At 36.9% G+C, this 23,048-nt stretch overlaps 1 protein-coding gene across 6 annotated transcripts in view; it reads left to right on the top strand.

Moving 5' to 3' along the window:
• Positions 1–23,048, top strand: part of PKNOX1 (PBX/knotted 1 homeobox 1) — a 42,699-nt gene that overhangs the window by 920 nt on the left and 18,731 nt on the right. Inside the window, exons 2-8 of one of the 6 annotated variants that reach the window (XM_010580270.1) lie at positions 3,030–3,062; positions 4,790–4,844; positions 6,894–6,970; positions 10,669–10,751; positions 15,429–15,530; positions 18,233–18,360; positions 19,498–19,669. In XM_010580270.1, the coding sequence (XP_010578572.1) occupies positions 15,480–15,530; positions 18,233–18,360; positions 19,498–19,669 (351 nt within the window). In that variant the 5' untranslated portion in view covers positions 3,030–3,062; positions 4,790–4,844; positions 6,894–6,970; positions 10,669–10,751; positions 15,429–15,479. The remainder of the gene's footprint in view (positions 1–3,029; positions 3,063–4,789; positions 4,845–6,893; positions 6,971–10,668; positions 10,752–15,428; positions 15,531–18,232; positions 18,361–19,497; positions 19,670–23,048) is intronic. The other 5 variants (XM_010580271.1, XM_010580272.1, XM_010580269.1 and 2 more) reach the window with 5 other exon arrangements.

Here is a 23,048-nt window from a genome sequence, read left to right as displayed (position 1 = left end):
GCCGGGGCGGGGGGGGGTGGGTGGCGGGGGTGACCCCCAGACCCGGCCCTGATGCCGCTTCGGTGGCGGCGCGCTGCGGCGGAGCCCGGTCCGGCCCCCGGGAGAGCGGGGTCTGGCGCGTCTGTGGCTGTGCTTCCCCCCCCTGCCGCCTTCCCTCTTATTCATAGAAAGCAGATTGTGTTAGCGGCTGGCACTTGGGGCAGTGTGCGCAGCTCTGGCGTGAGGTGGTTTCTTCCTTTTTTCTTTTTTTTTTTTTTATATTTTTGATGTGACCTCATTGTCTCTTGCCTCGGTTACGAGCAGAGGCTTCTTGACACCTAGACCGAGGCTTCCTGAGTGTTTACACAGCCGCAATTAGGAGCTGAAACTTGACTTGCCCAGAGGCCCTGCTTATGATGTGTGTAAACAATAATAAATCAAGTGCTGGTTTTATCCTGAAATATTGCCTCAATTAGCCACATGTCTTGGGTCTCCGTGGAGCAGTCGATAGTTTTCCCTCATTCCCACAACGCCAGCTGTATGGCCCAGAGTTCATCGGTTAACAATATAAGTAGTTGATGCATCTGTGTGACACTTCTCTCTATAGCTTATCACAGTCCTTTTTTTTTTTTTTTTTTAGGATTTCTTAATTATTTTCTCATATCCTAAATGGGAACATATAATGTAATTTAGAGTTGCAGTCACGGTATTATTTTTTTTTTTTTAAATCTGTGGTGGCAGTTTGTGATGCCTTTTTGTCAGTTACATCTAAGTAAATGACTAGCATGGTTTTGGGAGGGAGAATGAGACTCTAGATCTGGTATGATACCCTTATAAGTGAATTTTTATGCCATGCAATAAATTTCTTTTTTTTTTTTTTTTTTTAATTGTCACATGCGGTTAAGAGCTGTCCAGGCAAGATTCATTTCTGTCCTTGCCCCTATTTGGAATATGATGTGTGCATTCCATTAAACAGATCACAGGAATAGGGAGCGCGGACAATATGTTCTCGTCTGTGGATGCTGGAAAACATTTGAGCCAGCATCCTATGGAGGATAACAGGAGGGTGTAGACCATTTTCAGTGTATGCTAAATATCTCATCTAATTGTTTTTTTAAAAAAGCTAAAGAATTCTTGGTCGTTACAAAAACATGCACATATAGTTAGTTCATAATACTGCATATAATTTTATTCTAGAGCATGCTCTGTGCAAAGTTTCACCAGTGTAGATTGTTTGATTAGGGGAATTGTAACAACTATAGCTTAAGAAATTTATGCACCTTGCTATTCTCCGTACTGTGAATACACTTACAGATTGCTCTCTTTCCTCTGTGGGATATAAACTGGTTATGGTCTGGCTGTGCTATGGGGTTATATCCCTCTGGTTATATACATATGTAGTTAAAGTGATATAGGTTCTGCAGCTGGGTAAGCGCTGAAGTGTTGTTTAAGAATGAGTCCTGGTTAGTCCCTGTTAGCTGCATGTACAAATTTTATGGATTACGCTGAACCAGGAAACAAATTGTTGTGCTTGTATCAGAAATCCTTTTATGTATTTCCAGCTCTTGTCATTGCTAGAGTACCAAGCAACAGCAAATGCATTTTGAGTGCATTTTCTAAATAGCTCTGTAAAATAAAATTGCAGAGTTATCCTTTTCTGAGTCTGTGTGTAGCCATATATAATCATTACATTTAAGTTTGCAAAAACTTGTGAGGAATAAAACCCCAAACATTTCACATTTATTCAGTCTGAAGAAACAGTTTCACACTTCTTGGTCTGTCATTGTTTTTAATCTATCCAAAGTAAGTAATTCTAATTTTTTTTTTATGTGTGTTCTGTCTTCAGTTTTATGAGGTGCATAGTATATTTTTACTGTTGACTGTTACCACTTTACTTATTTCCTTGTCAACTTATGGTTAAAGTATCCACAGGAAAACCTCAGTGTAGGTTTCACTGTGTTTTCTTAACGTAAGCTTCAGTTAAGTGGTGAAAGGCATAGCACCATTTACTTCATTCCCATGGTAAAGATAGGTAGCTTAGAGGCCATTGCACTGCACTGAGACCTTGAAGACTGATCATTCTCATTGGTCTCCTGAGTGATTTTGGGGCATGCATTTATTTTATCTGTGCCTGTGTATCCTTCTCTACATAAATTGAATACTAATACCTGTCTCATGTCTGAAGTGGGTCTTGTTATCGTGTAGCTAAAGTGCTTTGCTGGACTGGAATTTATCTTGTTAACCATTTCCTATGTGCTAATAGGAAAACTGAGAATTCTTCGAATCTTGTGTATGATGTTGTTACACTTGATTGGGGTTTTATTTTGTATTTGGAAATTTCACTTTGGTATGTAAAAAGTTAGTCTAATATTAAATAACTTACAGCCTTGATTTGTACTCTTTCTTAACCTAGATACAATTTTTAAGATTCAGTTTATCTTTTGAAGATAAAAACATTTAAAAACTAAGTCCTTGCAGTGTTCCATTAGTGCAACTGAAAAGAGTTTAGAATGAATGAAATATACGTGTTTGTTCTAAATACTTCAGTCTTATAAAATGGATATATCTTCTAGAAAAGCTGTACTTTCTTTTTCAAAATTTTGCTTTTTGACTGTATTTTTCTCATACCTTTCCCTGTACTGTAAATGCAGTGCTGTAATAAACTCATAATAATTCTGATTGCTACCACAGCAAGTTTAGAAGTGTTTAGGAGCAATTAAATTTCCTGGAAAAGAATAACTATTTTGCTGTCATTAAGCCCTGTACTAACGGTGAAAGGTGAATGATCCACAGAACCACTGCTGTGATAGTGGAACTGCTTGTTCTAATGGCTGTGCTAATGTCCTGAATGAAGAGAGATGTAGTCCAAATTGTATTTCAGAATATTATGTAGTGGTCTGGGAGCCAAATGTTACCTTTGCAAAACTGGCACACATGTGATGAAAGCTTACAATAAAGCAGATTAATATTTTTATTTTGGTGTAAGTAAGACTGAAATTTTTTTTTTCTGTGAAATTTAAAATTCCACAAATGTTACTTCTCTCTTGCAGCAGCTGGTTGCTTCAGTCTCACTTGTTAAAAGGGTATGTAGGTTTATAAATGATAAGTCTCTGCGGGGGCTGGGGGGTGATATTTTACCACAGCTCAATGCTGTACAAAATGTAAGACAACTTATTGCTCTTCTAAGCAAGAGGATTCCAAGAGCAAGGAAAAAAGCTGCTGATAGAGTTCTTTCCTTTGCTTACTTGGTGCCAGATGTTACCAAAGTATTTTACCGAGACTGTTATAGCTCTCCCCAAGATAATTGAATGCTGAAGTATTCATGTTTGTTAGCAGGTTCTTCACTTTGTTTAATAAGACTGTTTCATGTTGTAACTGTGGAACACGGGTGTCGTCAAATGGAACTAGCGTATAAAATAATGACACCAAGAATCTGGAAATGCCAATCTTTGTTATTAATGGAATACTGGCATGTTTTTATGAAGGTGGTAAAGGGCAGTAACTTGGCTCCCCTGCCAGCAGCATGAGGATACCAAGTTGTGTATGTTACTGAAGGACAAAGAGGAAGTCAGCGTTAGAAGTGGAAATAAAACTTAAGTCTCTTTGTCGTCACATGCTTGCTTATCATCCTTCATATGAACATGCTTGTTTGTTTTTAATATAGCATCTACTCCTGGCCATGATGTTCTCATTTTTTCTCTACATATGTCTATAAAAGAGGTATTTGCTGTTAAACAGATGGCCGTTTAAGTACTTAGACAGTCAAAAGATCATTTTTGAAAATGGGAGCTAACTGACTGTGATAAGCATGTACTGTCCCTTAGCCTGCTGTACCTGTGGGTCTGTAACTGTAATCTTCTGCAGCTGACAGTACATTCAGGCCAAAAAAGTAGAATATGGTAGCCTACTGCTGGTGTACTAAGAGGGATCCATTTTTTTTTAAACCACCAAATTCCAATTTATATTTTATTTGGGAGCTTTTGGGATTGCCTTGTGTTTTTTCTTGAGGACAGAGGAAGTTAGGAAATGTGGCTACACTTGACATCCTGCTTAGCTTTTTTCAAATTACATAGCAAACAAAACAAAGGGGAAAGGATATTATAATACTTATTACTAAAAACTGAAGTCTTAGTCTTTTATATTCAAAGGAAACAGAGGTGGTTATAAAACAGAAACTGGAGCTTTATACGTGTTTAACATGCCTAGAGAATAGGGGAAAGAAAATGTATGTGCTGTCTTATATTTTTGTAACTAAAGAACTTACACTTCCAGGTCAGTCTGTGATCACTGAATTTATATGTGTTCTAGCCCATTTTTGTGTGTTCTAGGCCATGACAGTAGCAATGCCAGGAGTAAAGTTACCTGGTTAACTTTTTTTTTATTTTGAGGTGGTGTTTTCAGTAGCTTGCTTCTTAGTCATACTGGAAGTTGCCATGATAAATATGTTTGAGCAGGGTTATTCCGGAAACTTTAAGCTAAAATGACATAGCATTTTGAAAATTACTTTAAGAGAAAGTAAAGATGTTAATTTAAAGGGGGGAGTGGGGGAATGCTTGTTTGCTTTATTTAAGAGCATATCAACACTTGTGTTCTGGAATTTAGCATTGCAGAGGAGAGAGGGGAAGAGAGCGTAAGCATTCACATGGAGCATATGGCTGTTCCTCGAGAAACTTCAACAAATCATAAGCTCTTGAAAAACTGGTTCGCACATGTTACTCAGCAAATATTTATTAACTAAATGATCTGAATATTCCATGTAACACAAGTATCTTCCTGTCTGTTGGTCCTTGCATGTCACCTGACTGTGCAGTCATCATCTGGACCAAGTAGTTATGCATGATGCATCCCACAGCAGTAGGTGATGGGTAAGTTTAATCCTAAATAGTCTTTCTTTATCTGTGCTTCTCCGCCAACCCCAGAATGCTTAGGCAGCAGTTGTACTCGTGGAGGGATGAAGACTGGTGTTTGGGGAGAGGTGGGGAACAGAGATTGAAGCTTGGTGAAAATGCAGTAGGCCCTGAAACCTGAAAAGGATGGCACTAGCAAAATGACAAATGGTCAGAAGTGGGGGGAACGAGAGAGGGCAAGAGGTGAGAAAGAGGACAAGCTGTATGTTGGTGTGGAAGGAACAATGGGGAAGGGTAGTACGAGGCTGAAGAGCGGAAAGAACGTGGATAGAAAAGTAAGGGAGCATGAAGAAGGTTGGCAGCAGGAACAGAAGAGGCTAGAACACAGCACATCTTCCTTGCAAAACCTAGTTGACCTGATTGCTTCTGTTTCACTATTACTAAAGAGTTGTGGACAAAGTGGAGCAGGAAAGGAATAATTTTTATCTAATCACCATTTTGAAAATAAAATAACAGTTCATTTTAGGGCCTAAACTTAGTAGCAAAACAAAGTTGTTCATGTTTGACCAAATGTTAGAGTCAAAAGAGGGAAGATTCTGAGAAAGTTACTGACCAGTTGGAACTGGATTTGACAGAGGGTTGCAGGACCAGGATTTTGTGTCACTTTAGTTTATTCAGCTAGTCTGAGTTAATGCTTGGTTCATTGACAGGCTCGTTATTTCTGAAATCATAAAGGACATAAAAATGAAATAATTGACAGTGGAACATCTTAATCTTGATGAAGTGTTTAAATGCCAAAAATGTGTAGAGGGGATTTTCTTCTGCATTCAACGTCTTCAGTCCATTTTAAATGCAGTTATTAGTTAAATAAAACTTCTTCATCCTTTAACTGTGCTTCAGTAGCATTAGGAATTCAGTCTTTCATAGAAAGAATCATTAGAAATTTCTATGGTTTTATAATAAAAATGTTGGAAAACTTACATATGCTTACATAAACTGCTTGCTAACATTGTAAAGTATTAAACAGCAATAAAAGCATAGTGAGATTGGTAGTTATTCTGTGTCTTCTTTATGAAACCGCAAAGTATAAACACAAAACAAGATTAATTTGAGTCATAGTTTATTGGGTGCTGATACAAATCATGATTAAAATGGGATTTCCCGTTGCTTTGGTTTAATTCGCCTGGAAGGATATGATAAAATGAGCGTTTCCAGAAGTAAGAGATTCACTCACACTTGTGTGGATATTCCAAAGGCTTCAGTGGCAAGGGAGTGGAATTGTGTCTAGCACATATGCAAACCTGTTGTTTATCCATGTAGGGAATGCTGGGGAAATGTGGAGGGTGGAGTTCTCTTTCTTTCTTTCTTTTTTTTTTTTAAATTACATCGTGTTTGAAAAAGTAATGAAATATCATTAAGTAGGAAAGTTGTACCAGAATGAGGTCCAGCTGTGGAATTGCTGATACATGTCCCCTGGTGTGTGAGGGGGTTTTGGTAGTCTTTCTAATGCAGTCCTCTTACCACGATAGCAGCAAGGCAGATAGTGTAGTATCTTCTTGATTTTGGGTCTAAAATGTTATGATAACAGCACATTGGTTAAATAGTGAGGAGCAAAAAATAATTCTCTGCCCTGTGACAGGTAGATAATGTGTGAGGATTCATGATGTGTATGCTAGGATTCACAAGCAAGAACTGTAAAAAGTCCTTCAGTTTGCAGTGTTACGAATACAGAAAAATACCCCAAACCCTAAAGGAATCTTCATTTACTATGTGAATATTTGGGATGGATGAGGGAGTGATGGGAAATATTTTTGCTCCCTCGTACCCTAATCCCTTGGAACTCTTGGAGCAATTAAAGAAGGGGGGTTTCCTTTCCTGCAAGTTTTGTTTCCCTTTTACCAAAATTTCTGTTTAGTCCCCTTAATTCTTTACTATTACTTTATGGAGCTAATAAAGCAGGGTCAAATTACAGTGTGAAATAGGTAGGCGAAACTGAGATGCTGCCAGAAGTTTCTTGAATTTAAGAATCTTTTTAATAGTTAGAAGAATGAGGTTTTCATTTTGCAGGAGGTAGGAGAGCAGCCTGAGGATTTCCTTCTGCAATGCCAAGAGCTACCTGGAGGCAGGATACCTAGCATGCTGAGGTGACATTATTTTATGACTAGATTGGATAGGATTTCTCATCTTTATCTTCCTTGTTGTTAAGATGTGCTGTGGTAAATGAGCGATTACATGAACCATGAATGTGAACCATGGTTATGAATGCTTCCCAAGAAATATGCTGGTGTAAAGGCAAAGGTCATATGCAGAGTTAAGGAGCTGAAATTCTTCAAGAGACCCAGGTGCCCTTAATTCTGCTTTTGTTGTTGTGCCTTGAGAAATTTATATTATCTTATGCATCCTTAATATCGGTTTTATCAGTTACTGCATATGTAATTTTAGCTTGTAAAGTGGCACATTTTTTATAATACTTTTTTTCATATTTGGTACCTGCAAATGGGAGAATTTCCCGAATTCCTTTAAAATTCTGAAAGCAGAGTTTACACAGAGTGAATTGGTAAATGAATGCAAATCTTTCTGTGAGATGGTTTGTTGTTTGTCATGCTCTGTGACATTGTGTGGTGATGCTTCGAAGATAGTCTGTGATATAAATACTTTGTATAGCTTGTTAAGTTCTGAAATGGGATGATATGAAAGGAGGATGCTATGAAGGATTAATGGGACAACAAAGCAGTATATATAGTGTTGAAGAGGTCTTGCTGAATAAAGTCAGTGTTACGTAGTATATATGCTTAAAATCCTACAGGCAAAGAAAGGTTGGTAATAGCTTGTAGTGTAGCTTGTATTTCTGAAGAAACATAAGTTTAGTGATGGGTTTTAATTTATTGTTAACTTTCAGTTTCTTAAAGTATAACGTGCATTCAGTTTTTTAATGTAATCTCATATTCATCAAGATTAATATATAAATAACTTTATTGCACCAACAAACAATAAAAGGGAAAAAAGTGACACAAAGTAAATCTCATTTTACTGCAGCTGAAAATTGGTTTTGTGGCTTTTTAGGCCTTGTCTCCCAGGGAAATTGACAGCATAGCTATTGTGTAATAACTGTTTAACTGTATCTGTGTAGTGCAACTCCCTGAGGCTGGTATTATATTCCTGAACAGGAACATCATCTTCCTAAAAGTATAATATTCTAAATAATGACTATACTTTGTAAGTACATAAGATAGAGGAAATGGAAGCCACCTTGCTGCTGAATAAGGAGTACATTCTCATTGAGCACAGCTTTAATAAACTTGTATGCATCAACTTCATATTTATTTGCTTGTCTTAATTTTACTGAATGTCTCTTCGTAGGCAGGTTGTTGGAAATAGATAACCACTGCAGCAAAGGTAGAATGAATCCCTGATGGCATGTTGTCATACATACTCTGCATGTATACTCTATGTTATTATTTGCATCTATAAAAATACAAATGTGTCTTGATCTTAATGTCTGCTAATATTTGTATATGTGAATGTATGCACAGGTCTTTGTTTCTTACTAGCTGACATGCAAAATGAGAGAATGACTCAAAAGAGGGTTCTACGCTTGAATGCACAAGGTCATATTTTACTTTGTAGTGAAAACTCCAATCGTGATACGCTTTTTAAGAGACAAACCAAGTTGCCCTTGGTTTTTGTTTCATAGTTAAATATCTTCTTTGTTATTATAACATGACTTTAAAGCTTGTCTGCAGAGGAATAAAAGGAAAAAACAAATAAGCAGTAGTGGTTCCGAGTTCAGGCTCCACAGAGCCTTGGTGTTGTCTCCATGTTCTTGTCCCCACTGAGATATACAGGAGGACATAACGTGCAAACTTGGATCTCTCTTTGTTTTCTTGTCTGGTATGTTCTAGGGTAGACTCTAGTCTTACTTGCTGCCAAGTGTCTCTTGGAAGAAGGCAATATGACTGCAATGTCCTCTGGCTCCTCAGTGAAACCTTTTCCTCTGCAGCATCTTTCACCTGGGCATGCATTTCTTCAGTACCTCTTTCTTTCTGCCCTTGATATCTCATACACTGTCTAGAAACTTGCCTATTTGCACAGTTTCAGCTGAAGGCTTTGCAGGCAAGGGCTTCTTCATACATGAAATATTTTTGACTGACCAGATCTGGCAGCAGTGGTCCTTTGTTGCAGTTGTTTCTGAATGAAGGGAGCAGGTTTTTCAGATTTGCAATGGTGAAGTAGTCCTCCTTTATGTCTGAGGAGAGACAAAGAATAGATAATCCCAATTTATTTGGCAGTGACCTCCATTCAGAAGATACTATGAATAGTGAGAAGTCATCTATTTGAAAATAGCCTAAGAAGTTGAGGTAGGTGAAAATGAGTACCAAAATTATAGAAGATAAGTAGCATGCGAAGAAGGGGATAAAAGGGTACACTGTCTTCTCAGAATTAAGAAGTTGCAAAAATGAGAGAAGCCGATTCTTTGGGGACATAGGTCTTTGGCGGTTTAAGAGAAAGTGGTAAGAACTTTTTTTGTGTCATCTGCCCCTTGAGGCTTCAAGACCTCAGTTTGGTCAGTATCAGTTTGGACTGAAACTCCTTCTGGCTTAGTATTTCACCTCTAACCAATGGCTGAAGCTTATACTGTCTTACAACTCCTGTGTATCTTCCCTGCTCTTTTAGAGCTAGGTTTCATGAACTGGCAATGGCGTCTATATTGAGTGGCCCTTAGCATTTTGTTTTTATGTGAACTTGTCTGAAAAACATTACTTGTACACTACACATGGATAAATTTTGGTTCTCAAATGCAAATACCAACTTCATCTTGCTTTCAAAAATGTTGGAGATACTTTCATTACAGTTCTTACGCAGTTGGTAAATATGGGAACGCAGGAACGTTGACTAGGTGAGAAACAGAGATAATCTGATTCAAGATCTCAGCTGTGTGTTTTGGCCATCATATCATTTCAGACGGCCTTCGTGCAACATTAGTGTCTGGAACTTCCCCTGAGATAGTTTTGCAGGCTTTTTTATAATGCTTTTGAGCAGTTGTGTTTTCTAAATACATTTTCACAATCTTTGCTACTTTTCTTTCACAATCACTACTGCTTTTTAAAAGTAGCTTTAATATATCAAACAGGTGCTATTAAATTAAATATAATTAAAGTAATTTTAAGTGGTAATATTTTGAAAGCTTTTTAAAGTTGCTGAATAATCCTGTAGCAGAACCTGTCTTCGCAGAACATGTGATCCTAACAATGGCTCACACCCATTCCTATAGTCTGTTAGTTTTTATCATGTAGTAGATTACTTGATCATAGCCATCATTAGAATATATTCCATGGTAAAATCAAAGCATGATTACGAAGGAGATTTAAATTTAAAAAAAAAAGGCTTTCACCTTTCTTGGTTTCATGCTTAATTTTTACAACACTGTTGAGTTATTCCTCTTTGCATTTTGTAGTTGTATTTTGGGAATGTGTCTCGTCTAATCTAAGCAGACAGACATGAGCCAGAGAGTAAAATATGAAGGATGAACAGCAAGCAAGTTAGCAGTCCAAATGTAGCCTTCTGTTAGAGGTATCAGCAAAGACAAAGATAAATATGGAGAATGAATGGGATAAGATGAGGGAAAGTTCAAATAATAGCATGGGATAGTGAGTGCGATTAGAGATTATTAAAAATGCAAAAAAACCCTTTGCAAAACATGCAACAACAAAAAATCCTGTCAGTTTATTTAAACTTAGGGAGGGAACCACATCATAAGCAAAATACTTTCTGAGACTGAATATGATTAAAGAAAATATGTTCTATGTTGTTGTCTCCTGAATATTTCTCTGTTGATTTTTAGGTTTCTGTCCTCTACGTTGTACATTAGTGGGATCACTCCGCTGGAACAAGATAATGTTATCTTCAGTCCATTGAAGGAAAGGGGTGAGCAGCTTTCTCGCGGCCAATATTTTATCTCCTTTAGAAAGCAGCGTGCCCTGGAAGCAAATATCACTGTATTTTGATGAAAAGTGAAGGCAGTTCTAGATGCTTTTCGTATGTCAAACAGGCTTGCTGTTTTGATTTTTGTTTCTTTTTAACTTTGTGAATGTAAGAATCTATGTTATAGAGCAAGTGCCAGGCCTAAAGTTAAATAAGAATGAACAAATAGCCATGCCGAATCTGCCAGTTGTCCATGAAGGACTTCAAAGAAATGTGTATAGGGGAAAATTAGAAGGAACGATTACTTGTTAGCAAGTCTGTTGGGTAGTTTCTTCACAACCCTAAGAAGGTTAGTGGTTAGTTTATACCCTGAAGCATAACTATTTATATCTCTTACAAACATCTGTTGTAGCTTGTATATGTTAAAAATGATATTACTGAACTCCAACAGCTTACTTGCACCTTATGTTAACGTTACTGGGTGGTCCCTTTGCTCTTAATTATGAAGGAGTAGAGCAAGTGAGGAGTGATGTATGTTAAGTGATCACTTTGTGTACATGTTTCAGCTCACCTATAATCTCTTCTCTTAGATACTCCTTAACTTGCACAAAGAATCCACATTTCTAATTATGATCACCCCTCTTAATTTAGCTTCCTTTCTACTCTCTGTTTTACTTTCATGCTTATTTTTATTAAAGGCTTGATTTTTTTTTTTCCTTCTGCTTTGTTTTGCAGAACATAATGCTTTTACAAATTCCCTTTTGCCACAGGTATCAATGGAGTTTCTGATTGCAGTTCATGCATCAGCTTCCAGTTTACATGACCTTAAACGTTTCCTTGGGTTTTCCTCACAATTTACTTTCAAAATAAATAGAATGAGAGTTAATTCTGTTCTGCATGAAGAAGACTAGCTGACTTTCTCAGCCTCGGGTTGTTTTTGTTATTTGTAACTCTTTGAATGTAACATCAATGCACAGTTTTCCTTCTACTCTCGATTTCTTTAACAAAGAATAATTGGCGTTTTTAACGTTAAGCTGTCTAGAAGTCATATGTTCTTAGGCTTACTTCAGATACCTTAGTCCATATAGTATTGGGTATAGCTGTTCTGGTTAAAGATGGTCCTGCTGTGAGTTGATAATCGCCACACATGAGCCAGAAATTACCACACTAATAGGTCAGCCAAGAGCAGGGGTTGTATGAGTGCACAGCAATATGCTTCAGACAAAGTCAGCTGGTTTACATCATAGCCACCTTTAACAGTGGGTTGAACTAGCCTAACTGACTTTATGTAAAAAGGATCAGAATCATTCACATGTTCTGTGAGCTCAGTGGTAGAGCTGTGGAAGTAATTAGCTCTGGCAGGGTGGCAGTGATAAACATCTGGGAGCGATACCAGCTTCATCTACCACCGTTGTTTGCAGAATGAACATCTGCTTAGGCTGTGTATCTGCTAACTAGAACTGGATGTTGTATCCTAAATTAGGTTATAAAAGCCAAATGTGTAAATACCTTTTCAGTTATTTTTCTTAAAGTTTAACATAGTTTGCTTCTTACCACTACTGGGTAATGAGATGTTTCTCTTTAGTGAACCAAAGTAATTCCTCAGTTAATTGCCTCAATTTAAGTATGTGATTAGCTCAATTTGTTCTTCTTGATTTGCAGTAGTTGTCTTCACTAAATCTCATCAGTTGCTATCTTGCCTAATAGCTTAATCTTCTTCTACTGTAATTATAAGTCAGAGGGGAAGCTCTTATGAGAAATGAAGGATATACCCATGCAGTATTCTTTCTAGCCATTCCCCTGGGAGAGAATAGGGCAAAAGTCCTTCTTGATGAAATAATCTATGGATCTAGCTCAAAGCTGTGCACCTCTTTCTTCCTTTGTGTGGCCTGAGGGATTTCCAGATGTGGAATGTGTTCTTCCTTATGGAAAACTGGAAGGAAGGGTTGGTCCAGGTTGTCTGATTATCCAGAAATTCTTGCCATGTCCTATTGTCTTCACCCATTTACATGTGTTATCTTTGTTGCTTCCCTCTCCATGTTGTTCTTTGTGTCACTAATATGATCTCACATCCTTGCTAACTCTTAAGACATTCTTCCTTTTCTGTGACTTTTACATCTTATTTCCTCACTTCTGACAAAGAACTTCATCTTTCTTCCACAGCCAAACAATTTCTTTAACAGCGTTTTGTGATGAACTTCTTCAGCTTCTAAAACCGTCATGAAATAGTGTTTACTCTTTCTTTGTTGATCTGTTCAACTGTTCTACTTCTATTTTGAGGGTAGTCTGGTCTGAAATGAAATGTGCACCTTTTGAGAAGGAAGAAAACCAGCATTTTGTATGTGCCTGTTCACTCTATACAGAAAGACATTAATGCCCTGGTTGTAAGCTACCATTTTTGAAAGAAAACGAATGTTTAAACACAGGGCAAATGCTTACAGGGCTGATGTTTTAGAATGTGTCCCCTTAAAGTATTTTGAAAAATATCTCACTTTGCTATTCTGGCAAATGCCAGTTTAATTTTAACATTAAATGATTCATAACTATAAAAAAAAAATTAAAAATCTGAAGTACTTCTATCAGTGAATGCATTTATGTCATTCCCGGTTTTTTAATTATTATTTTGGTGGAGAAATCAGAAATGGTTTTGGAGTTTCAAAGGAAGAGATACTGATATCCTATAAAGACGGATAGACAAACTCAGACCAGAAAATACTTTCATTAAACCTATTAGAAAAACTCTAAAGGCAGTCTTTACTCTTTTTCCTCTGTAGATTGTATTCATAAGAAAAATGTACTTCAGCATAGGAGTTCCCAAACTGTAGGATACCTTTTAGCTAGTATTCCACAAGCTTCTTAAGATGATATGTGCGTGTTGTCTACAGGTAGACACTTGTTCAGCTCCATAAGCACATGACCCAATGCCAGAACCAAGATCTGCTCTTGTTTGCTCATATTTGTGGTTCCCAAGATCCTTTTGTGTGTGTAAAATGGCATAGACTACCAGAGAGTAACAGCTCCATTTAAGCATGAGTGAGTGGAAGTCAATAACCCAGCTTGTAAAGGAAGTCGTGCTTACGTCATCCCAGTGAACTTCTCTGGTCTTTAAAGCTGTTTAAGAAAAAAAAAAAAAAAGGAAAAAAGAAAAAAGAAATTGCAGTAATGCTTAGGAATCACACTTTGAGTAGAACTTGATGCAAAGTAAGGCTTGAGGTTTGTCCTCAGGAGTTAGGTTTGTCTCTGTGCCTGAAACTGTTAACTAAACAAAGAAGGGAATCTTGAAATTTGTCCTCTGTTTCCTAAATGAAACATTTACTTGAGACTATTATAATTTGTAGGGGAAGATATCCAGAAATGTAAAAATTGCTTTTCAAAATGGTCATATACTGTAGTAGTATGCAATGGCAAAGGAAAGATTTAAAAATAATTGAAATATTTGTAGCGATTGAACACATTACAAAGAAAAAAGGTTTTGTTTCAGATCTTAAACTGATGAAAATTCTGAAACTTGGTTCTTCAGTACTGACATAAGTGGAAGAGAGCAGAAAACCTGGAATTAATACCTGGATGTAATCTCTTTCAAGACATGAGCTCTGTCTTCTTTTCTAATACGAATTTTTTTTTATAGTAGTTAAATATTAGAACTCCTACTTGTCAAGGAAAATTGAGTTCTATGGTAATAGTTAACGGTAATAGCTTAATGAATTATGTGATTTCAGTTGTAGTGGCTGCTAATCTGACAAGAAAATGAAATGTAAATTGGTAATTTGATGGATAAACTCTTATCTGGTGGTGGTGCTATGCTAACTTTTTTTTTAATTACTAGATGTCTAACTTTAATTAAAAAAAAAAAAATGTTTACCTTATCTGGGCACCAAACTCCAGCTAATGCTTGGAGGGAATAACATACATAAATTTACTTGTGTTATAAATCCTATTAATAAAATGAGTATTTCCCAAAGTATCAAATGTCTATGAAAATGTGACTTCTGAATTCCTAGGTCACTTTTGAAACTGTATAATGACACAGGCCTAATTGTTTAAAAGTTGTTAGATACTGTTCCATTCTTTGTTGAGCCTTAAATGACTTGGCTGGTAGATTCCTGATGTTGGAAGTGATTTGAGACTTTGTTTTCTAAAAGTAATTTCAGGCCCTACTTTAGAATATGGATTCATACTCATAAATAAATAGGGTATTCCTTAACACTTCCTACATTTGGTTTGTTGGTTGTAGACTATTATTATTTCAGTTACAGTAATGCTCAATGTCTTGTTAGCCTTTTCAAAACACAGAAACATAAACCTTTGCTCATTTCTAGATTTTATGTGTTACCTTAGAATGTTAGTTAAGTAGTGCAAAAATAAATGCTATGTTTACTTGAAGTTTGTGAATGTAAAAGAACCTCAGCTTCTTATTAAAAATCTTACATTAAAATATAAAATGATACAGTGAACTTCTTGCTGATGAAACATGTTGCATTTTCCAACATGACTTTTTTTTTTCCCCTTGAGAAAATGCACGTAACTATCATAGTCAATAAACTTGAAACTCGCTGATTTGGGGGGGGAGGTGTGCGTAAATCTTTTTTTTTTCTTTTTTTTTTTTTCTTCTTCACCTTTTAGAACTGGATTCTAAGTGGTCACTATTGTAATGGACTTTTTTTTTTCTCCCTCCCCAAGAATATTTGTTCATACTTATGATGATTTGACATAACTAATGTTTTATTAACCATGATGGCAACACAGACATTAAGTATAGACAACTATCAAGATGGACAACAGGTAGGTGTGTTTTTCTTTCTCTGTGAACTCTATACAGTTAGCAAGAGAAAAAAGGTAGTGACTTTTTCCTTAATGCCTGCTTTGGCATTGTTTGTAACACAAGATTTTTAAAGTGATAAGCTGCTATTCTTTAATACTTGGATACTTATTAAAGGCTTAGCTAATCTTTGCATGACTTTGCTTAACTTATGGAAGAATGGTTAGGTAAGGGGTTTTCTTCTGAATCTGTTCTAGATGATTTGTGTGCTGTGATGTTCCTATTTTTAGGAAAGTCAAATGGGCATCTGTAATATTTTGAGTACATTATGCTTTAGTGTTCTTACATGTCTGCAGTTACAATGGCTAGATGATGTTTACGCAGTCATAGACTTGTTGGTCTTGAGCAAGTGAAGGATAAATTTAGTTATCTAGAATTATATGCTACTTTGACTACATTTAAGTTGATGCAATTATGCTGCAGGCTGAAAACTGGTAAAATACTGGAATTAATTTTAATGAGCTTATTGATTAGAATTGCTAATTAGAAAGCTGGTCAGTGGGCTTCCAGTTTCTTACATCTGTTAACAAACAACTAGAATAATGAAACATACTCAGATATGTCTGGTCATGATGTTTCTTTTTTGTACAACAGGCTGTATATTGCAACAATTTGAATTGCTAAATTAAAATACTGTTAACTGGACACAAGTCATGCCATGGCCTGTACTCTGAAGACCCATTTTTACATTACTATGTGTCAGCCCTAAGCAGAAAACACAAGTATTTCTGTCAGCAGATGGCAACAGTGGCGAACAGTCAGAGGAAAACCAGCAACTTTACCCATCTCTTATAAAAATATGTTTATCTGAATGCAATCTGGGATTATTGATTTGTTGTTGTTGTTTGCTTCTTTTATTGCAGTTCTAATTTCTCTCTCCTCTCGCCTACCTTGCATCTTTTACTTTATTCCCCCAGTAAATACATGCCATCCTGTGATACCTCAATGAAAGTAATATTTGTTTTTGTAAAGAATGGATTGGGAGAGAGCATTTTCTTCCTATTTGTTTTGTATTTTAAGCTCTCAGTGACCAAGATAGACAGGTAATTTGGGTGCCTGCTGCTTTTGTAGTTTGGAAATGGCCCACAGAAAATAGCCTGCAGGTTTAAATGAGCTATTTCCTCCTTCTAGTGAGGTAGACCCCTAACTGAACATGCTTTCTCCCTTCAAACTTTGCAGATGTGTGGCTCAACATTTATAATCATTTGTATGAGTCATCCCCTTTTATTTTGCTCCTCCTTCTTGTCATTAGCCAAGAAATTAGTCCATTAGTTGCATCTTCTTTGCAAGCATTCTGGTTTAAAAATCATCTGTGCTTGCTGAGGAAGCTTTTTGCCAGGCAGGCTGCTCTGTTGGGTAGGATATGCTGGCATTTTCTCAATTTCTGATTTTGCTAGGAGGTGGCTTGGCCCTGACAGGTAATAAAGCACAAACCTTTCGGTTCTCCCAGACTTCTTGTTGGAAATAATATAAATTCCGTTTGCTTATGTTGTGTGGAAATAGATTAAATTCTGTCGGTCGGGTTCTCTCATAGTTTCTGGGGGCCAGCCCTCCTCTCAGAGGGTTTCTGTGATTGATGTGATACATACATCTCATGGGAAAAGAGGGCGAAGGATTGCATTCTGTATGCTTCCTTTCTGCAGGTGTCAATTCTGTACGCCTGGTCATATCTAGAGCAGTGTCTGTCCTCTACTCGAGATAAAACTTGGTAGGGTTAACTTAGAAAAAGTTTGCAGTGATTTGTTGTCTCTGTACAGGGGTTCCCACTGCTCAAAGGGGAGAAAACCTAGGAGTTTAGGTTGTGTGTGGAAACTGTGACTTTTAGAGGTCAGGTTCCTTTAAGACCTTTTAATCTGAAAGATATTTAGCTGGAGGTGATGGGAAAACCACTTTCAACACCTTCAAAGCACCTCAAAGGCATGAGGAGGCTCTAGTGCAATTTAGGAGGTGCTCAGTAGAAACTGTGGCTCTGTGTTGTTTTTCCAGTGGTGGCAGACTGTGTAACTGTGTGTTAAATGGATTTGTAGAAGCAGTTACTGCTGTTTTCTCCAGTAGCTTGATATTCCTAAAATAATTTATTACAATATATAAATTTGAGTGGCAAAGGTCAGGGGAGGTTATGCTCCTGATAACTGAAAGATTGGAGGGACACAGAATATTTCAGTTCATCGTAAGAAAGTGTGCATTTTAATGGACGAGAAAAACTTCAGGATCTCTTTTCTTCAGTATCTTGATATAATGTACAGTAAGAAATAAAAAAGAACACTTAAGAGTAGAAACTTTGCTTTCTGTTGTTTTCGTCCTAAAGGCTTTTTATGTAGACATCCCCATAAATTTTTTTAAGCAAAAAAAATTTTATTTTTTGCTAGCCTATTCCAAAAATAACCACTTCAGAGACAAAATGCTTTAACAGTTTACTAATATCCGTCATTCCCATTTTAAAGCTGAGTGTGGAAACTTGGAAGTGACCTTTATACTACCCATCAAAAAGTGTCAAGGATTAAAAGGGGGGTTTTGTTACTGCTGTGGCTTTTTGTGTAACTGCCAAGTCATACCAACCTTCTGGCAATTTAGTAGCCCTTTGCATTGCTATTTCCTTAGAAAACAGCACACTTATTTTACGTCAAGCATACAGATTTACTTATAACTTACTCTTTTTCTACAGATGCAAGTAGTAACAGAGTTAAAAACTGAACAAGATCCCAACTGCTCTGAAACTGATGCAGAAGGGGTGAGTCCTGCCCCTGTAGAATCTCAAACTCCAATGGATGCAGACAAGCAGGCCATTTACAGGTAGTAATGGACTCGTGTTCTGTCTTCTGAAGGGTAAAGAATAGAGGATTATTTTTTTTTATTATTAATAATAAGTAGCTTAAAATCAGTTGATCTCTTGGCTAATCATCCCAGTAGTCTCCAGGGAAAGAATGAGATCAAATTAGCTTCACTGTCAGTCTTCAGCCAAGAAAAAAAACTTCCCTTTATTGTGGGATTCTTAAATTTCAGCATGGTTTTAAAGCATATGCTAAAGGTGGCTGCCTTTAAAGCACAAGCTAAATTTAGCAAGCTACTCAGGCTGTTGAACTATGGTCACTATTTCTTATACTGTAGTTTTTATCTTTAATGTGAGATTTTATTTTTGTTGTAATTAGGTCGATCTTTACTCCGTTCTCTTCAGGGATAACAATCTATTGCCCAGTAATTAGCTCAAACTGGATTAAATGTTGATGTATAAACACACTAATTTTGAGATTTTTCGAGTGTTAAGTGCTGTGCTAAGCAGTGTGCTCAGTTTTGATGAGGTTAAGTGTTCTTTCACTTTAAGTGCTTTATAAAGACATAATTATTACCAGTTTGCATGTAAAAAAAAAAAATACAAACCAAAAACCTGAAGCAGAAAGATGTATCTACTCATTTACAGACTTGTGCTAACAAAACCATCTTCTGCTCTGAACATAATTTCATAGGAGGCCTCTGAGTACAGCCTGGATACTATTCTCAGTTCTGTAAAGTTATTTCTGATGTATAAGTAAGGCCCACATTGAAGAATAAATGAATTTCATCAGACTTTATTTCATAACTTAAATCTGCATTCATACTATTTGTAAATCCTAATCCTCATTTCTAATGCACTGTATTGATGTATCTCTTGCCACTCAGTTACAGTGAATTAAGCTGTAATTAGCTTTTTAGCTTGTGATTGTTCTCTTTATTTAAATACACATATTTTACTGCTTTACTTGCCTCTAGAGTGTGTGGTAAATCAAAATGAAAAAAACCCAAACTTTCATCATGTTTTGCTAGTCAGTAGTGTTATGCTCAGTCTCTTCCAAAACTTGGCTTTCTGTTTCTTACATGAGCTAGATGACTTACTTTTCAGTGGTGTACACATGAGTGAAAATACCTATTCATGTATTTTAACTTTCATTCTAGGCACCCACTATTTCCCTTGTTAGCACTATTATTTGAAAAATGTGAACAATCTACACAAGGCTCAGAAGGTACAACTTCTGCTAGTTTTGATGTAGATATTGAAAATTTTGTAAGGAAGCAGGAGAAAGAAGGAAAACCCTTTTTCTGTGAAGATCCAGAAACTGATAATTTGGTAAGTATAAGCTGTTTCTTTTATTTCTGAAACAATCATCACATTTGCCTCTTAATTTCTGATCTCAGCTGGTGTTTACAGTTTCTCCTTACATTTTTCTTCCTACGAGAGATTCTTTATTACGTTAACGCTGAGAAACTTTTAAAAAAAATTTCTTCTCACCCCTTTTTTTCCCTCTTACCTGTAAACTTACATTAGGCTCTTCACAGTTGTTTCCCATTCTAAACTGGCTGAGATCAGTGTATTGGAGATGAACGGAAACATATGCTTGCTATAGCCAGGTTGACTCTGCAAATCAACTTCAGTGTGTTGAGTGTATAACATATATTTTTCAAAAATATGTGATCAATGTAAATTTTTTCCAACTGTGTTTTTTAGTCAGGGTTAATGTGGGAGAAGAGCTGTTACAAAATGAGCTTAGAAACTCTTTAATGTATATGTATTTTTTCTTACGTGTCATTGTCTCCTTTAGGCTTTCTGAAAATCTTTCCTGTGATGAAGCTGTGATTTCCCCAGTCCCTTAGTCTCCCTCTTGAACCACATCTCTAGAGAACACCTCTCTTGGCATGCTAGTTTCTAAACTGTCTACCTGCCTTCGTCTCTTTAGAGTCATGTTGCAACTAGATTTTGTCATATTCAAGAGTGTTAGAATTATAGAGGTCAAGTGTTTCAGTTTTGAAAACCTGTTCCTCTAAGGGGGCTGTAAAACAAGTATTCATCCTTGATCGTAACTCACAGGAGAAAAGGCTACTTAAAATATGGACGTTCAAAAACAAAATTAAATTGATGGGAGGTTGTAAACAACAGAAATGGTGATGTTTTAAGGCTGATATCTGGAGAGATTTATGTGGGCAGGCTAAGGCAATGTACCTTAAACAAAACCAAGACGTAAGCAAGGAATAAATCTGAGATGCTGTTTAAAATTGGCCGGAGTGTTGCAGTGAACAGCATGTTAGGAGGGGCACATGTAGCAAAAAAAGGGGTCAATTTTGGCTGCTTTTGCAAGCAGTCTAAATAGTAATTTGGCATAACTTGATTTCTTTCCAAGCACTTTATGACCAATCATTAGTGTACTTAAGTTCTGGGAAGATAGTATTTAAATAGTGTCATAGAAAATAAAGCTACCAGAGTCTCTATAATTAGACCAGCGTGAGAGTAAAGAAGGCAGAAGACAGTATGTTCTAGAGTGAGGCAAGCTTTTACAGCTCTAGCTAGAGACATAAAAAGTTACCTTCTCAGCTACTTGTTATACCTTTTAACTGTACGTTACAGTGCCCAGGATTGAAATATCTTAATACATTGCGTCAGTGATCTTAGTCTAAATATAAAGTCACCTTAGATTAAATCTTCTTCAAGGATGGATCAAGTTAACACAATTCACTCTGCACTAATCCACCTGCAAGAGTGCTTTCAAAAAGTTATCACGCAGCTTTGGCTGTGGAGCTGTTTGTCTTACAGAAGCTTTTATTTTCAGTTTGGGAACATTTTGAGGCTCAAATAAGGTTTTTGTGTTAGAAAGTGACCCCAAGCAGCGCCCTTCAGAATGATAGGAAAGCAGCTAAAGGAGGACACATAATAAGATACACAATGATACTCTCAGTATTAGTGTAAAGATTGTCAGCTTATAAATGAAGAACTAGAGAACAGGCATTGGCCATTTTTACCAAAGTTACAACTATAACAGAATGGAACTCCCAAAATCTCAATATCTTAGACCTTGTTAGACCTTTGTGGGCAAATTTTGATGCAGCTCATCTGAAAAATATTTATTGATACAGACAGTGACTTAGTTTTCTAAGTAGAAAGAAGCATTGACATACCTACTAAAACAGTTCCATGAATAAGCCCTGTAGCCGAATGGCTGTGTCACTGTAGGAATTAAAAATAGACTATGAAAGAAGAAAAATAAAGGCAAGGGGACATAAATGATAATTCTCTTATTTTAGTTACTGCCCTAGTGGGAGCAGCAGTAGCATGGGGTGCTGTGCTTTTTAGTTTTGGGGTTTTTTATTTGAAATGTGAGTGGTGTAATATTACACTTATGAAATACCTGTAGCACAATATAACGATTGTCTTATGTTTGTAAGCAGAAATAAGTACTTCAGAATGGTTATAATGAGATGGTCTGTCTGTGAAGAGTATGGCTGTTCCATTGGGGTGCAGAAACCCTTGGAGATTAAGGGCCACTAGTACCATCATTTTAGATCTTTCTTGAACAGGAAAGCACTCAGGCATATTAGGGGCTGGAGGGGGAAGTGCATTATTAAGGGAGAAGGAGATAAATACTTTAAGAGCCATTAGTTTCTGAGGAAGACTAAATCCAGGTTAAAAACTGCAGTTCATCACAGACGCTAATTTGTACATGTACACAATCTTGTGGGACCTTTGGCTGTTAAAGAATGAATTGTACACAGAATTCCCCAAATAACATACCAGTTTCAGGATCTTGTGGTTTGACCCGGGCATCTAGAAAGTTGACTACCACGAATGCTTATAATTTTGGAATTGCTTCTTTCTTTATCTCTTTCACTCTCTAATATGTTTGGGGTTTTGTTACTGCTATCAGTGACACCTCCAGATTGCTTCTTGCACATCAGCTGTGAATTTGAAGACACCAGTAAAATTCCCCATGGGTCTTGCTTCAAAAACTTTTTTGAATATACTTGCCTACAATACTTTGCTAAAAAATGAGAGTTAGTTCTGTTCTGCATGAAGCAGGTCTGTTGACTTGCTAAGTCTCAGGTTATTTTCTTCATTTGTAACTCTGAATTCAGTACAAATATAGTTTTGCCTTATCTCTCTAATCCCAATTGAAATTTAATAGTTGGAATGTAGTAGTTCTGGCTCAGTGGATGAGGAGAGAGCAAGGGATGTGGTTTATCTTGACTTTAGTAAGGTTTTTGACAGTCTCCTATAATGTTCTCATAGACAAACTGGTAAAATACGGATTAGATAGATGAACAGTGAGATGGACTGAAAACTGGGTGAACTGCTGGGCTCAAAGTATTGCGTTCAGCAGCATGAAGTCCATGTGAAGGCTAGTCATTGTTGGTGTACTCCAGGGATTGGTACTGGAATACTGTTTAACATTGTCTTTAATGACCTGGATGATGGGACAGAGTGTACCCTCGGTGAGTTTGCAGATGTTGCAAAACTGGGAGGAGTGGCTGATGACCAGATGGCTGTGCCAGCATTCAGAGGTACATTGTGACTTCTGGAGAAATAGGCAAACAGGAATCTCATGGAGTTCTGCAAAGGGAAATGCCAAGTCCTGTAGCTAGGGAGGAATAACCCCGTGCACCGGTACATTCTGTGGACCAACTGGCTGGAAAGCAGCTTTGTGGGAAAGGACCTGACAGTCCTGGTGGACACCGAGCTA

This window comes from Haliaeetus leucocephalus, unplaced genomic scaffold, assembly GCF_000737465.1.
Source record: "Haliaeetus leucocephalus isolate CR32 unplaced genomic scaffold, Haliaeetus_leucocephalus-4.0 Scaffold702, whole genome shotgun sequence".
NCBI classification, from domain to species: Eukaryota; Metazoa; Chordata; class Aves; order Accipitriformes; family Accipitridae; genus Haliaeetus; species Haliaeetus leucocephalus.
Note: the sequence above shows the minus strand (reverse complement) of the source record. Positions and strands in the feature narration are given on the sequence as shown.